At 53.3% G+C, this 13,479-nt stretch overlaps 1 protein-coding gene across 1 annotated transcript in view; it reads right to left on the reverse strand.

The window, feature by feature from the left end:
* Positions 1–9,238: 9,238 nt before the first annotated feature.
* The window catches only part of CUEDC1 (CUE domain containing 1), a 76,434-nt gene continuing 72,193 nt past the window's right edge, over positions 9,239–13,479 (reverse strand). The window contains 2 exon segments of the mRNA XM_032617286.1: positions 9,239–10,820; positions 13,235–13,305. Coding sequence (XP_032473177.1) covers positions 13,238–13,305 — 68 coding nt within the window. The 3' untranslated portion in view covers positions 9,239–10,820; positions 13,235–13,237.

The raw sequence follows: 13,479 nt of genomic DNA on the forward strand, positions 1-13,479 counted from the left end.
GAGGGCGGAGCCAGGCAGAAGCAAAGGATGGCCGCATCGACACGCCATCGGCTACACGCCAGGTTCAGACAGGAGCACTCGATAGCCGAGCCGCCAGGGAGGGAGCGAGCCAAAGCCCGGCAGAAGCAATAAATGACCGATCCAGGGGAGGGGTTAATTGTGGTGGCTGCTTTACCCTCTCTGGCCTTATTGAGCCAACTCCGCCCAAGAAGACCGGGCCGTGCTTAGGGAAGATGACGGGGAGGGAGGAGGGAGGCGCAGCCTAGGTCCTGGGAGAGCCAACTAGTCAAGGAATTCGTAAGGCAGAGCTAAGAGGTCACCAGCTGTAGGTACGGGCTGCACCTAATTTTGGTTGGAGTCAAAGACTGCGCGGAAGGAAACCGAGGCCCGGGGAGGAACGTCACCCGCCCAGGGTCACCCTAGAGCCCAAGCCTCCGTCCTCCGTCTCCTATTGTTTAGCGCTCCCCACTAAACCCTTTGGCCCTGGAGCGCCACCTGCATGCGCTCTAATAGGGATGCTGCGGGCAGCTAGTGTTTTCTCCCCGGGAGGCGTCGCTAGCTAGCCGTTCCTTAGAGCTTGAAAAGTGAAAGTGTCCGGAACAAACAAATTCCGAGAAGGAAACTCAAAAATCTGGGGAAGTATCCTCTCAGGATAACCTTTTGTCCCAACAGTCATACTTTGGGTAAAGTACCCCATAGAAATTAAAACACAATTTCACGAGGGTATTTGTGCAGAGATCGTCATTGCAGCATTGTTTGTAATGCACCCTCCCAACCATCGAATGGGAGATGGCTGGAAAATTATGCTTCATATAATCTATGGAGTCCTATGCAGCTATTGAAATGAACGAGCTAGATCCATACGTATTGACCTAGATGAACGCCCACGACTTATTGTTAAATGAAAAGGGAAATTGCAGAGAAGGTCTTTAATCAAAAGAAAAAAGAAATCTTTTAGACGTGTTTGTATGAGGATAGAAACTATGTGGAAAGGCACCTATGGCTGTGAACATTGATTATCTCCAGTGAGATTGCAGGAGGGGAAGGGAGAATTCTTTTTCTTTATGTATTCTTCAGAGTTTGACCTGTGAAGAGTTTGTATTCATTTTTGAACTTTTTAATCCAGTGAAATGTTCTGAATCACATACACACACAATATCTCCGGGGAGCCCATTATCTTTGTCATCAAGAAAGTGTCAAGTCATCCCAGAGTCCTCCCTGCTCTCTGGGAGGCTGGTGAGGTGGAGGGGGATGTCTGATGAGCAGTTAATGCTTGCTTGTGTTCTCTCACCGAATCCACACACCTACCCACAACTGGCTGTTGTTATCCCCATCATAGATGAGAATGTGAGGCCACAGGGAGAAAAGTAACTTGTCTGATAGGTAACTGACAGAGCCAGGCTTCCAGCCCGACCTAGGCACTTTCTAGGACCCCACAATGCCTCCTTAGCCATGCCTCCGGCTGGAGACTGATGGGCTGAGAAGTCAGGCCAAACTGGCGCCAGGGGCAGGGGACAGGGTGATCTGAGGCCGAGGGCTGAGAGGTGGGTTTCACTGCTGCCTCAGGACCCTCTGGAGCAGGGAAGAGAGAGCACAGCTCTGGCCGCTGGGCCAAGCATGGAGTCCTAGGCAGGTCTACAAGACTTTGCTCTAGGGAGAGCAAACATACTTGCAGCTAAATATAGTCTTCCCAGGCTTCAAAACAAGTTTCTAATTCCATCCAAGTAAGAACTAGCTGCCAGCCCAGACCACAGACACCCTTCCCTTCTCATACTCGGGACTGCCCTGTAGGCCACTGCTGTTACCCAGTTACCGCTGCTAAAGAATTAGAAGGGCTTATTGCAAGTTCAGGGAGGGGAGCCAAAGACCCAAACGCTCGATGGGGGAGGAATTGCAAGGTGGCAGTTTTCTCTCTAGATCTTCTTGGGGAAGTCCCTTCCTCTTCTGAGCCTTTCAAGTTTCCCCTCCAGCATCGTATTTCATGCTTCTGTGACTGAGAACGGAATGTTGGTGGGTAGTGTAAGGAACCATGGAGATGTGGGAGCAAAGATGCATTGGGAACCCTCTGAACCTGCAACAGGAAGTTGCATCCCAGGGAGCATTCATTCACCACGTAGGAGGGAGCTGGGGGCCGGCAGAATGGACAGTAGAGGTTTTCTGTCTTCTCAACCAGGCCTCTCAAAGCTGCAAGAAGCTGATGCACTCATGCCATGCACCACACCAGGGACCTGGATTATCTCCTTCAATAGTTCAACTACCTGAGGCCATAGATCATGTCCTGATAATCTTACAGATAAAGGAATAGAGCTTGTAAACTCTCCAGAAGGTCATATTCCTTCCACAATACCGCTTGGCCCCATTTTGTCCCACTGCATCACACTTAGATGTGCCCATTAATCCTGTCATCTTGGGCACTTACAGAACTTTTCAAGCCTCTCTTTCCCCATGTAACATTTGGCGGTGTCTGCTCATTGCCAGAGTAACAGCGATCATTCATGTAAAGCACGCATCACAGTGCCTATACATAGTAAGTGCTTGTAACAGGCATGTCTAGTGGCTGTTACAGCATCACTTCTGCTGTTGTGTCCTGTAATCCACTGATTGCCACCTGAGACTGCAACATTTTGATGATATTTCACAGATCGCCTTAATGTTTTATTTTCTTGTTAAATGATCCATTCATCCCACAAACATTTTGGTGCCCACCTGACCCTGTGCTGAGTCCTGGAGAAGCTGGCTGTCCAGAGGGGGAGACAGAGAGGCAAATGCATAATTGATAAGTTATGTGCTGAACAGCTTATTGACTATTGGGTAGCTAGGGCTGCCATAACAAAATACCACAGACTGAATGGCTTAAACAACAGAAATCTATTGTCTCACAGTTCTGGAGACTGGAAGTCAGACAGAGATCAAGGTGTTGGCAGGGCTAGTTTCTTCAGAGGCCTCTCTCCCCGGTTTGTAGATGGCTGTCTTCTCCCTGTGTCTTCACACGGTCTTCCCTCTGTGTGTGTCCATGTCCTCTTCTTATGACTCCAGTCATATTGGATTCAGGCCCAAACTAATGACCTCATTTTTACTTAAATACCTCTTTAAAGATGCTATCTCCAAACACAGCCACATCCTGAGGTACTGGGGGTTAGGACCTCAGTGTATGAATTTTGGAGGGACACCATTCAGCCCACAACATTGATCAACAAGGACTGGCACTGAATAGCTTCCATTTGCCTGCCCAGAGCCACACCCACTGTGTGCCCTTCTTCACCCAGCTCTGCTTCCGCCCCCGGAGGCTGACTTCGAGGACTGCATCCTCCAGACCTTGCCCTCTGTTTCACCAATGGGAGGCATTGGTCAGGGACTGGGAAGAAGGAGGAGACAGAAGTCATTCCCACCCCTCCTCCCTATACAATCCAGGACCGTAAAGTCTTAGATCCACAGGGCGGCCTCTTCACACCCAGCTCTCTCCCCAGGTTCCAGTCTCCTCCCTTCTCTTCAGGCCTAGAGACGGCCAACTGATCCCCTCTGTACCACCCGTAGGGTCTAGGCCATCCCTTGGGGCTTCCCTACAGTCTGCCCACATCTTTGTAATTAGCGCCCAGGAGTTTGTCTGACAAAAAGAACAAGCACATCTCCAATAGCAGAAGAGCTTTGGCAAGTGAACCCCCCAGCATCCTGATGAAATCATGAATACTGCAGAGAGCCAGGGCCAGAGAGCAGTTAGATGTTGCTTTAAGAGGGGAGGAAAGCAGTAATATATATTCAATCCACAGGACAGGGCCCAGGAAGAGGAAGGGCACGGGGCGGGGGGGTCTTCAAAGAAGAGGCAGGAGTGCCCCCTCTCACCTCCATGCTGTTTGTCTCCTGGCCCAGACCCTCCCTCCTTGGAGGCCCACACCTCCACTTCCTTTCAACAGTCAGGTGGGAAGGCGCTTCAGCCCCAGCACACACAGCCAGGCTGCATGGATGTGCCCCCGGGACCTGCTCGCTCCCTCACCTTCTCTCTCTCACTTTGCGGGGCCTGGCATTGTAACTGTCTGCTTGTCTGAGTCTGTCTAGCTGGGCCTCTTTGAGGCAGCAACCAGGACTCTTATCTCTGCCTCCCCACACCCAGCCTGGTGCTTGGCCCAGAGCTGGCTCATAGAAAGAATTTTCTAGTTGAACAGCACGGAGAAATAAAACCAAGTTAGAGCAAATGAGGATGCAGTGACCTCAGCCCTCCTTTGCTGCCCTCCTTCCTGGAGGCCTTCCCTGGATACACCCATAGGGAGAAAGCTGTGGTTGAATGGAAGCAATCCTCCACCCTATCAGGCCCCTGGTCACTTCCCGTTCTGGCTGTCCTCTGTGCCTCACTGATAGGATAGATCCCTTTTATAAACCTCTGAGCCTCAGCTTGTCTTCTGTGAAATGGGCATCATCATAGCACCCACCACATAGCCTTGTTAATACCTATAGTTAACCAGTGGGTTAACCAGTGTAGTTATTACCAGTGGGTTAATACTTGTAGAGTGCTCAAAACTGTGCCTGGTGTATAGTAATTGCTCGATAAATAGGAGTAATGATGATAACAATTTCTGACCATTCCATGCCCAAGGGCAACAGATCACAATGTACTCAATCACACCTACAATTAAATCTCATCTAACAATTTTCAAGGCATTTTCTTTCTTTCTTTCTTTCTTCCTTCCTTCCTTCCCTTTCTTTCTTTCTTTCTTTTTTCAGGGATTGAACGCAGGCCCTCAGCAGCGAAAATGTGGAGACCTATCCACTGGATGGCCAGGGAATTCCCTCAAGGCATTTTCACATGGCTGCCCATTCATTTCTTCAGCAAACAGCAGCCTTGCCCCCAAGGAGAATCCAGTTCAGGCAGAGGAGAGAGAAGCACTTTGTGCCTACCTGCCCTGGGTGGTCTGTATCACTGTGGCTCTTGTTGTAGCCAAGGAAACAGGAGCCAGCTAGGTCTGGCCTTTTGTTATCAGAATTAAAGTCCAGTGGGAACCACGCTGTGGAGTTTTCCCAGCAGAAGATGAGACCCTTGCAGGCACACATTTCGGGGCTGGGGTAGGCCCTTCTTCTCTTGGGGGAGGCAGAGCCCTCCATCTTTAATGTGTACCTGAAGGTCATGGGGTTCTTGGAAAATGCAGATTCTGACCCAGTAGTTCTGGGGTGAGGCCTGAAACTGCATTTCTAAAAAAACTTCCAGGCTGACGCCAATACTGCTGGTCTGCAGATAGAGTAATCGACTCACCCAAGTTTGCCACGGACTTTCCTGGTTTTAGCATTGAAAGTTCCACATCCGCACATCCGAGGAAACCACTCAGTCCTGGAAAACCAGAACAGTTGGTTACCGTCTCCACAGACCACGCTTTGAATGGCAAGGTCAGAGCAAGACAGGCTCGTGCTGAGTTTGTACTGAGCTTCACAACTCCTCCCTGCAGAGTCCCTGGAATAATCCTCCTGGCCTGATAAAGGACTGTGACTATAGAAATGACAGTCCAGGTAGATGCTGGTTTTGTGGGGCCTGAGGCTTATGTAATCTCAATGGCCCTTTTAAGAAAATGGTACAAAAATATCCTTGCTTTGCAAATTTTACCAAACAGAAGACCATGTGAACAGAGTAAACTTCCTCGTCTGGCTTCAGGCCACACAGGTGCTCGGGTCTTCCTTCTGGGAACATGGTGTTTGGGCCCCTTGGTGGCCAGCAACTGCCGCTTCTGAGAGATCACCACCAGGTGGCAGTAGATCTACACAGCCCCCTTCAACACCCCAACCCACCCCCTCACCCCACCATCAACTCCAGAAACTTCCAAATCTTTCTCCAGCTGGTCTAGCCAATTAATCCAATGAATATTAATCTATGCTGTGATAATGGGCAAAAGGGGTTCATGTGCGGCTCTCAGCAGCATATTTGCCATTTAATGGAAATGCTAAGATTGTTTTTAAAATCAGATAAAGAATTGTTTTAAAATCAGATAAAGTCATCTGATGTTTTTAAAATCAGATAAAGAATTGTTTTAAAATCAGATAAAGTCATCAGAAAGATGACTTCCGGGCATGCTGTTGAAGAGGTTTTTAAGCAGGTGGACCTTTCTGTGCTCTACAAATTGCAGTTATGCAGGGGTTCTAAGTCTTATCACCTGTTCCCGCCACCCCAATATATAGCTTAGTGTTTAGGCACCAGCTCTGGAGTTCAGCTGCCTGGGTTCAAATTCAGGCACTACCACTTACTGACGGTGATACTGAGTAAGGACCTTAACATCTCTGGGCCTCAGTTTCCTGATCTGGGAAATGGCAGTATAAATACTGATTTCATATAATAGTTGTGGGATAAAATAATGTTTGTAAAGCACCCCAGAAAAGTGACTGACATACAGTAAGCACTGATAAGCAGCTCTCAGCATCATCGTCCCACACCTTCCCTGCCTGCTTCAAACCAAGTTCTCCTGTGTTTCCTCCAACCTCAACCCCTTACCAGTTGCTTCAGGAGAACAGAGGGAGCGTTGAGACCCCAGCATGGTAATAACCAGGACAGTTCTTCTGGGCACAGCATTCCCCAGCCCCAAGAGCTCCTCGCAAGCTGGGACTGAGCCCTGAGGACACCAAAGCATACAAAGGGGGAGGGGCATTGGCTGGACCAGACTCCAGATAGCCCAGCTCAGCATTTTTGCAGAAGACAAATCTACAAGTATCACGTTGTGGATACCAAGAGCCCAGGACTTGCAGATGGGCATGGTGTGAGGGTGGGTGGCTGAGGCAGTCACCTGACCCAGTCCGACTCCTTCCTGGGCCCTCTACACACTGTTCAACTGGGAGGGACTCATCATGGAGCTGGACCTGGTAAGCTTTCTTTGCCTTCTTTCCCCGCACCCCCCTCTCTGGTTCCAATCACCTTCAGCCTCATCTACACTAATAGGCATAATAGTGAGTGGTGCTCAAACTTTGCCGCATATTAGAATCACCCGAGGAGCTTTTACGATCTGATTCCCAGGCTAAATCCCAAATCAATTCAACCAGAATCTCTGGGAATGGGACCAAGCAACAGAGATGATTCCAGTGTGCAGCAAGTTTGAGAACCAGTGTTTCTCAAGCCTTACTGTGCACAGAAGACAACTGAGGGGTTTTTTCAAATGCACATTCTGGTTCAGTAGGTCTGGAGCAGAGCCGGGAATTCTGTTTCTAACAAGCTCCCGGATGATACAGATGCCGCTGGTCTGCAGACCGAACTTTGAGTAGCAAGGTAGTAGAACTGTGGTTCTCAAACGTATCAGAATCATCTGGAAGCCTTGTTCAAATACACCCCAAGTTCGGATTCAGGAGGTCTGGAGCAGGGCCTGATAACATTCATTTCTTTTTTTTTTTTTGCGGTACGCGGGCCTCTCACTGTCGTGGCCTCTCCCGTTGCGGAGCACCGGCTCCGGACGCGCAGGCCCAGTGGCCATGGCTCACGGGCCCAGCCGCTCCGCGGCACGTGGGATCTTCCCGGACCGGGGCACGAACCCGGGTCCCCCGCATCGGCAGGCGGACTCTCAACCACTGCGCCACCAGGGAAGCCCAACATTCATTTCTAATAAGCTCACAAGTGATGCCAATGCTGCTGGTCCGTAGAGCACACTTTGAACAGCAGGGGTGTAGAGAGGGGAGCACAGGTTTTGAAGTCAGGCAGCCCTGGCCCCTTTTCTGACTTCACACCTTGCTAGCTCTTAGGTAACTTACTTAACCTTTCTGAGTTGTCATTGCATCGTCTGTAAAGTGGCCATTATTGGGCAAGATGAATCGGGCTAATATGAAACACCTAACAGACTGCTTAGCGTGGTGGTCCTCAAACTTGATTGCAAACTTGAGTGTGAGCTTGAATTACCTGAGGCGCTTTCAAAGAAACCAACCTATAACTGCTGATTTAATTGGTGTACGGTACTGAGCATCAAGATTTTTTAAACTACTCTGGTAATCCTGCTCTGCAGCCAGTACTAGGCACTGACCGAACACCGTGGCTCCCAAACTTCAGTGCATATCAGCAGCACAGACTGCTGGGCTGCACCCCCAGAGTTTCTGACTCAGTTTGGGGTGGGGTTGAGAATTGGCATTTCTAACAACGTCCCAGGTGCTGGTGCTATGCTGGCGGCGGGGGGATTTACACTGATCAACAGCTATCATCAGTAAAGCATGCACAGAGCAGGGATGAGAGGATAATCTTGGGTTGCTGAGGTCCAAACTCCAGGTCTGGAGCATCACCAGCTGTCCAGGTACGTCAATTTACAAGCCCACCTGGGTCTACCTGGGCTAGGGGCAGGGCAGGGGTGGGGGCAGAACATTTTTGTAGAGGAGGCAGGAAGAACCTGCATTGTTTATCCAGGAGAAAGGCCACTGAACTCAAACATGGCATGGGGACGGGGCGGGGGGGGGGGGGGCGGGGGTGGCACTTCCCTGGCGATCCAGTGGCTAAGACTCCATGCTCCCAATGCAAGGGGCCCAGCTTCGATCCTGGTCAGGGAACTAGATCCCACATGCTGCAACTAAGAGTCCACATGCCGCAGCTAAAGATCCCTCCTGCCACCACGAAGATCCCGCGCGTGCCGTGACTAAGACCCGGTGCAGCCAAGTAAATGATAAAATAAACAAATAAATATTAAAAACAAACAAAAAATCATGGCATCAGAGGAAAAGCAGTGACTTGGCCTGGGTGACTCGGAGCCCAGAAATAAGTTGTGTGGGTTGAAGCCACAAGGAGGCCCACAGCTCGACACCAGGAAGAACTTTTTAACCTTGAAAACCGCCCTGTCTGAAAAGGGCACCAGCCGCCTCCTTTCGCAGTGAGCTCCCTGGCGCGGGAGGTAGTTCACCGAAGCCTGGGAGTAGGGAAAGCGAGAGGGGTTTGAACTGGAAGATGTCTGCGGGCCCTCTGAAGCCTGACACTGCACATCCCCGCAGCTCCAGGCGAGACGTTATTCCGGCAGCTTTCCGTTTATTTAGGAAGGTGACCGGCTGGAGCGCTCGCAACAGACTGGTGTTTCCCTGGCCTGTCAGCCAGCGGTTTACTTACTTTCCCAGGCAAACCGGAAGGCGGACAGCGCCAGCAGGTGGGCGAGGCTGCGGTGCGGCACAGGGGCCACCTGAGGGGCGCTGCGGGGATGCCGAGCCCCGGGGCCCCCGAGCCCCCGCGGGCGGGCCGGGCAGGCGGCCCACGGGCGCGGGGTGCCGGGGGGAGGGGGAGGCGAAGAGGAGGGTCAGCCCACGCGCCGCCACGTCAGAGCACCAAGAGAACACCAAGTCTTTATTACACGAATTCCTATGAAACTGCTCCAAGATAAAACCCACACGCAGGAGAAAAAACAAAAACAAAAAAACTGACAAAGCCACACACACGGACGGGGGGTGGGGGGCGACTGGCGCTCCCCCTCTTCTGTGCCCGGTCATCAGGAGCCCTTGGGGGCCGGTAGGGATTGGAGGGCGGCAGCACTTCCGCACTCGCTCGGGAGGCTGAGCCGGGCCAGGGTCCCCCTCCGGCACCGCGGGGAGCCCGCCACGCCCTCACTATCTCGAGGTGGCTTACGGCCACCAAGCCCCGCCAGGCTTGGCGCCCGCTCCCAACGCCCCACCGCCGTGCCGCTGGGCTGGCTCCCCGCTCGGGCCCTAGCCCCGTGCCTGCCCGGCTCCCCGGTTCTCCCGAGGTCGGCGCCTTCCCGCCTCCAGCTGGGCCACGCAAGCCCGGCTGCCCCTCCCTCACTCCCTCCCTCCCTCCCTCCCGTTGGCAGTGGTTGGTGCCGGGTCAGGTTCGTAGGACCCTTGTTTTCCTCCTGGCCATTTGCCTTCTCACTCTTGGCAAGGGGCACCCAGCAAGCCCTTCTGCCCCAGAGGCTCTGGCCTGGCTGGCAGCCTCTCCTTCTTGCCCCTCAGTCCTGCACCTTCTCAGGGTTACTAAAGAACTGGCCGCTGCCCACCCTTAATGACAGCAGAACTTCTAGTCCAACTGGGTCGTCAGAGCCCCTGGAGCCCCCACTGTCGTGGGACTACAGGATCCCATCCAGGACTGACTTTTGTCTTCTGTCAGAGTAAACACTACCCCTGCCTAGCTAGAATCCACCAGCTCCGGGGTGGCCAGCCTCCCCATCCCTGCTGGGGGCCCTTGCCAGCCCCTAACAGAGGCAGCCCGAGGGGCCCAGGCAGGGTACTCAGCAGATACCTCCCTGCGGTGGCCCATCACTCCTCAGAGTGGGCCCGAGTGACTGACCAGGGCTTTCTCACCCAGAGCTCCGTGCAGGGGAGTGCCAAGGACCAGCACCCCTGGGGAAAGACTGAGATCAGAAGGCCATGGGAATAAAGGACCCTAGGTGCCCAGAAGGGAGCTGCAGATGGGGGTATGGGATCAGGCAGTGTCTGTGGCCCGACAGGAGAGACCAGGACAAGAGGGGGGCAGGGGCTCCACCTTCAGGCCAACGAGCCTCTGGTAGGATTCATCCTCCCCTTTTGGGTACTCCAACCTTTGCCAGTTTTCTGGGTGTTTTTTTTTTTTTTTTAAGAAGAGGGGTTAGATCCTACATTTCCACTCGTTCCCCACAGAACAGCCTGGCTACGAAAGGGACTGTGGTTGGCTGTTGCCTCCACCCTCAGGCCCTTCCTCCAATCACAGCATGCAACTCCGAAGTTCTAAGTCCCTTGGGAAGTGGCAGTGGCAGTGGCTGGGCTGGACTGTGGCTGGAGAACCACTGGGCCTCAGAACTCAAGCACCATCCGTCCGGCTGCAGCTGGGCTCTTCAGCGGAGGGCCGGTTTGCTCTGTGGCTGCCTCTACCGGGTCAGATGGTCTCCGGCGAGGAGAAACTGCTGCATCTGGCAGGAAAAAGGGATGGGAGAAGTCTTTTTCAGTGGAGCCCAGGGGTCTTTCCTCACCACTGGTTCCTGGAGAGATGGTTCTGGGCAGAAGCTTCTAAAGACAGGAGGCTTCTCCTTCCCCCAGGGACTCTATGTCAGCCTTGGAACTCTGCCTGCGGTCACACCCACCAATCCAAGCTCCTAGAAACATTCCAACTTGCAAAACAGCAGGGACTCTGGCAGCTAGAGATGGAGTGGGGCGGGTGGGGTGAAGCAGCTGTCTGTGAAGGGCTGAGAGGTGTGCCTGGGTGCCTGGCCTGTTCTGTGATACAGCAGTAGCCCAGCTGAGCTACAGCCAAGGGCACCTGTAGGGGCAGAAAAGTAAAGTGGGATCAGAATTTGTGGGACCCCCCACACCAAGCTGAGGAGCCTTCGCTTGGAAGACCCTTTCAGAGAGCAAGGGAGAAATGGAACTATAGTGGTGTCCTGGTGATGGGTGAACAGAGCAGGGGCAGTGAAGAGACCAGCAGCTGTTAACCAGGTGATGAGAGTCTGCCAGGGCAGTGATGCGAGGAGTAAAGAAGAAAAATGAACTGAGGAAATCAGAAGTGGGACTGTCTAGCTTTCAGTGAGTTGACAGCCAGGGCTAGAAAGACCATCGTGGGCACAGCTGGGGCCGTGGAGTGGATTTGGAGAACTAAGATGGAGATTCAGATTTGGGAACCAACTGCACAAAAGTATTGCTGATGCTGTAAGAGCGGCTGGTGGCACCGCTAGGGAGAGGGAGTAAGGAGACTTTGAAGAGGGTCAAGCCCAGAGCTACGGGGAGAGCTGGGATTGAGGGAGTGGAAGGAGCCACGGAGCCCAAAGCACACAGAGAATCAACGGCAGAGAGAAAGGGGATCCAGGATTCCTGGGGCCACAGGAGCCAAGGGAGGGCAGTTTCAGGGGAGACAATGGGCATGGCGTGCAGAAGACAGCACCAGAGGATGCAGAATAGAAAAGGCCCAGGACCTGGCAGGTGATCCTGAGACAGTCTGGGGGTGGGGGTGGGGGCGCCAGCTGGCAATGGGTGAAGGAGGATGCGCTTTTCTGCAAACTGGGTGATGATGGAAAATATTGTAGGACTCTTGGTTTTTTAAGATGGGACGAGGATGATGTAGACCTGAGGAAGGAAAGGGAAAGCTGGAAGATTCAGGAAGAAAGAAATGATGAGGAAGGTCCTGATAAGGGGTGGCTTTGGGCCAGCATGTTTCCCGGGGGACCAGTGGAAGGAAGTGGTAGCGACACTGCACGGGAGGCGGGGGTCCTCCCCTCGGCTGGCTTTATTTCAGCATTCTGGATACCTGGGAAGCCTGGGTGCAGCAACATGGGTGAGGAGAGCCTGAGAGAACAGAAGAGGTCTGGAAGGGCCTGGTGGAGGGTGGCGAGTCAACTAGAGGTGACGTGAAGGCCAGCCGCCCAGGCTGAGGGGAGAGGGCGCCTGTACTCTTCCTGGCTGTGTCCTCCCCACTCTGGTTTCTCCCCTCCACTACAGTTACCCTGAGGGTAGCAAGTGTTTCTCCATAGCCTGAAACAGGGCCATACCTGCCACACCGTGAGCTCAAGAAAGCCCTGTAGGGCTTCCCTGATGGCGCAGTGGTTGAGAGTCTGCCTGCCGATGCAGGGGACATGGGTTCGTGCCCCGGTCCGGGAAGATCCCACATGCCGTGGAGCGACTGGGCCCATGAGCCACGGCCGCTGAGCCTGCACGTCCAGAGCCTGCGCTCCGCAACGGGAGAGGCCACAACAGTGAGAGGCCCGCGTACCGCAAAAAAAAAAAAAAGCCCTGTAGATAGCTGACCCCTGGGACCAGGACAGCGGCTGGGGGCAGGGTGAGCAGGCAGCTTCCTGGTGGGGGAGGGGCTGGAAGAGGGACAGGTTCCCCTGAGCCCTGGAGGAGGTGTTGACATTCCCTGTTTCTTCCCCAGGGATGCACTGGGATAGAGGAGGAAAAGCAGCCTGGAGGCCCATGGCTCCAGCCAGAAACAGAGCTATCTTGAGAGGGGCCGTTCCCTCATCTTCCCCACCACCAAAACCCGAGGCAATGGCAGAGTTCTGTGTGGACGTGGCCGGGTGAGGCCATCTCAGTTTTTCTTAAATTAGTGTGCTGTGTGTATCCTGGACTCTCTTCTCAGCTGTGTTGTAAACTATTCAAGGTCAAAGCTGGTTTTTCTCTTCCTGTCCCTAGCATCTGGCATAGGCAGGTGTGATTATCTTCTGTCAAATGAATAAATAACGCAAAACACTAGTTCCCCCATGCACACGCCCCCCGCCGTAACAAGGGAAAAAACCCCCGGACCTGCGCCATCTAGCTGCCTGAGCCTGATTGCCTCTGGACCACGGGGAAGACCACCCTCTGGAGTGTGGGGCAGGGCAGTCCTGCACCTTACCTCTTACTGTCCTTCCCTTAGTGCTTCCTCCACCTTGGGCACCTCCTGTCGCCTTCCCCGGAAGTCTTCGTCTGAAAAGCAGCGGAAAGCACCTCACCCTCCACCCTGCAGGGCCTCACTCAAGACACGTCTCCCAGGCTGGGCAAGACAGATGAGCCAACTCTCTCCACCCTTGTTTGCCGGGGCACACGCTGATCCCCGGGAGCGATGCGCGGGTCTGGTGAGGGGCAACTGGGCACGGTGCG

This window comes from Phocoena sinus, chromosome 20 (genome assembly GCF_008692025.1).
Source record: "Phocoena sinus isolate mPhoSin1 chromosome 20, mPhoSin1.pri, whole genome shotgun sequence".
NCBI lineage: Eukaryota > Metazoa > Chordata > Mammalia > Artiodactyla > Phocoenidae > Phocoena > Phocoena sinus.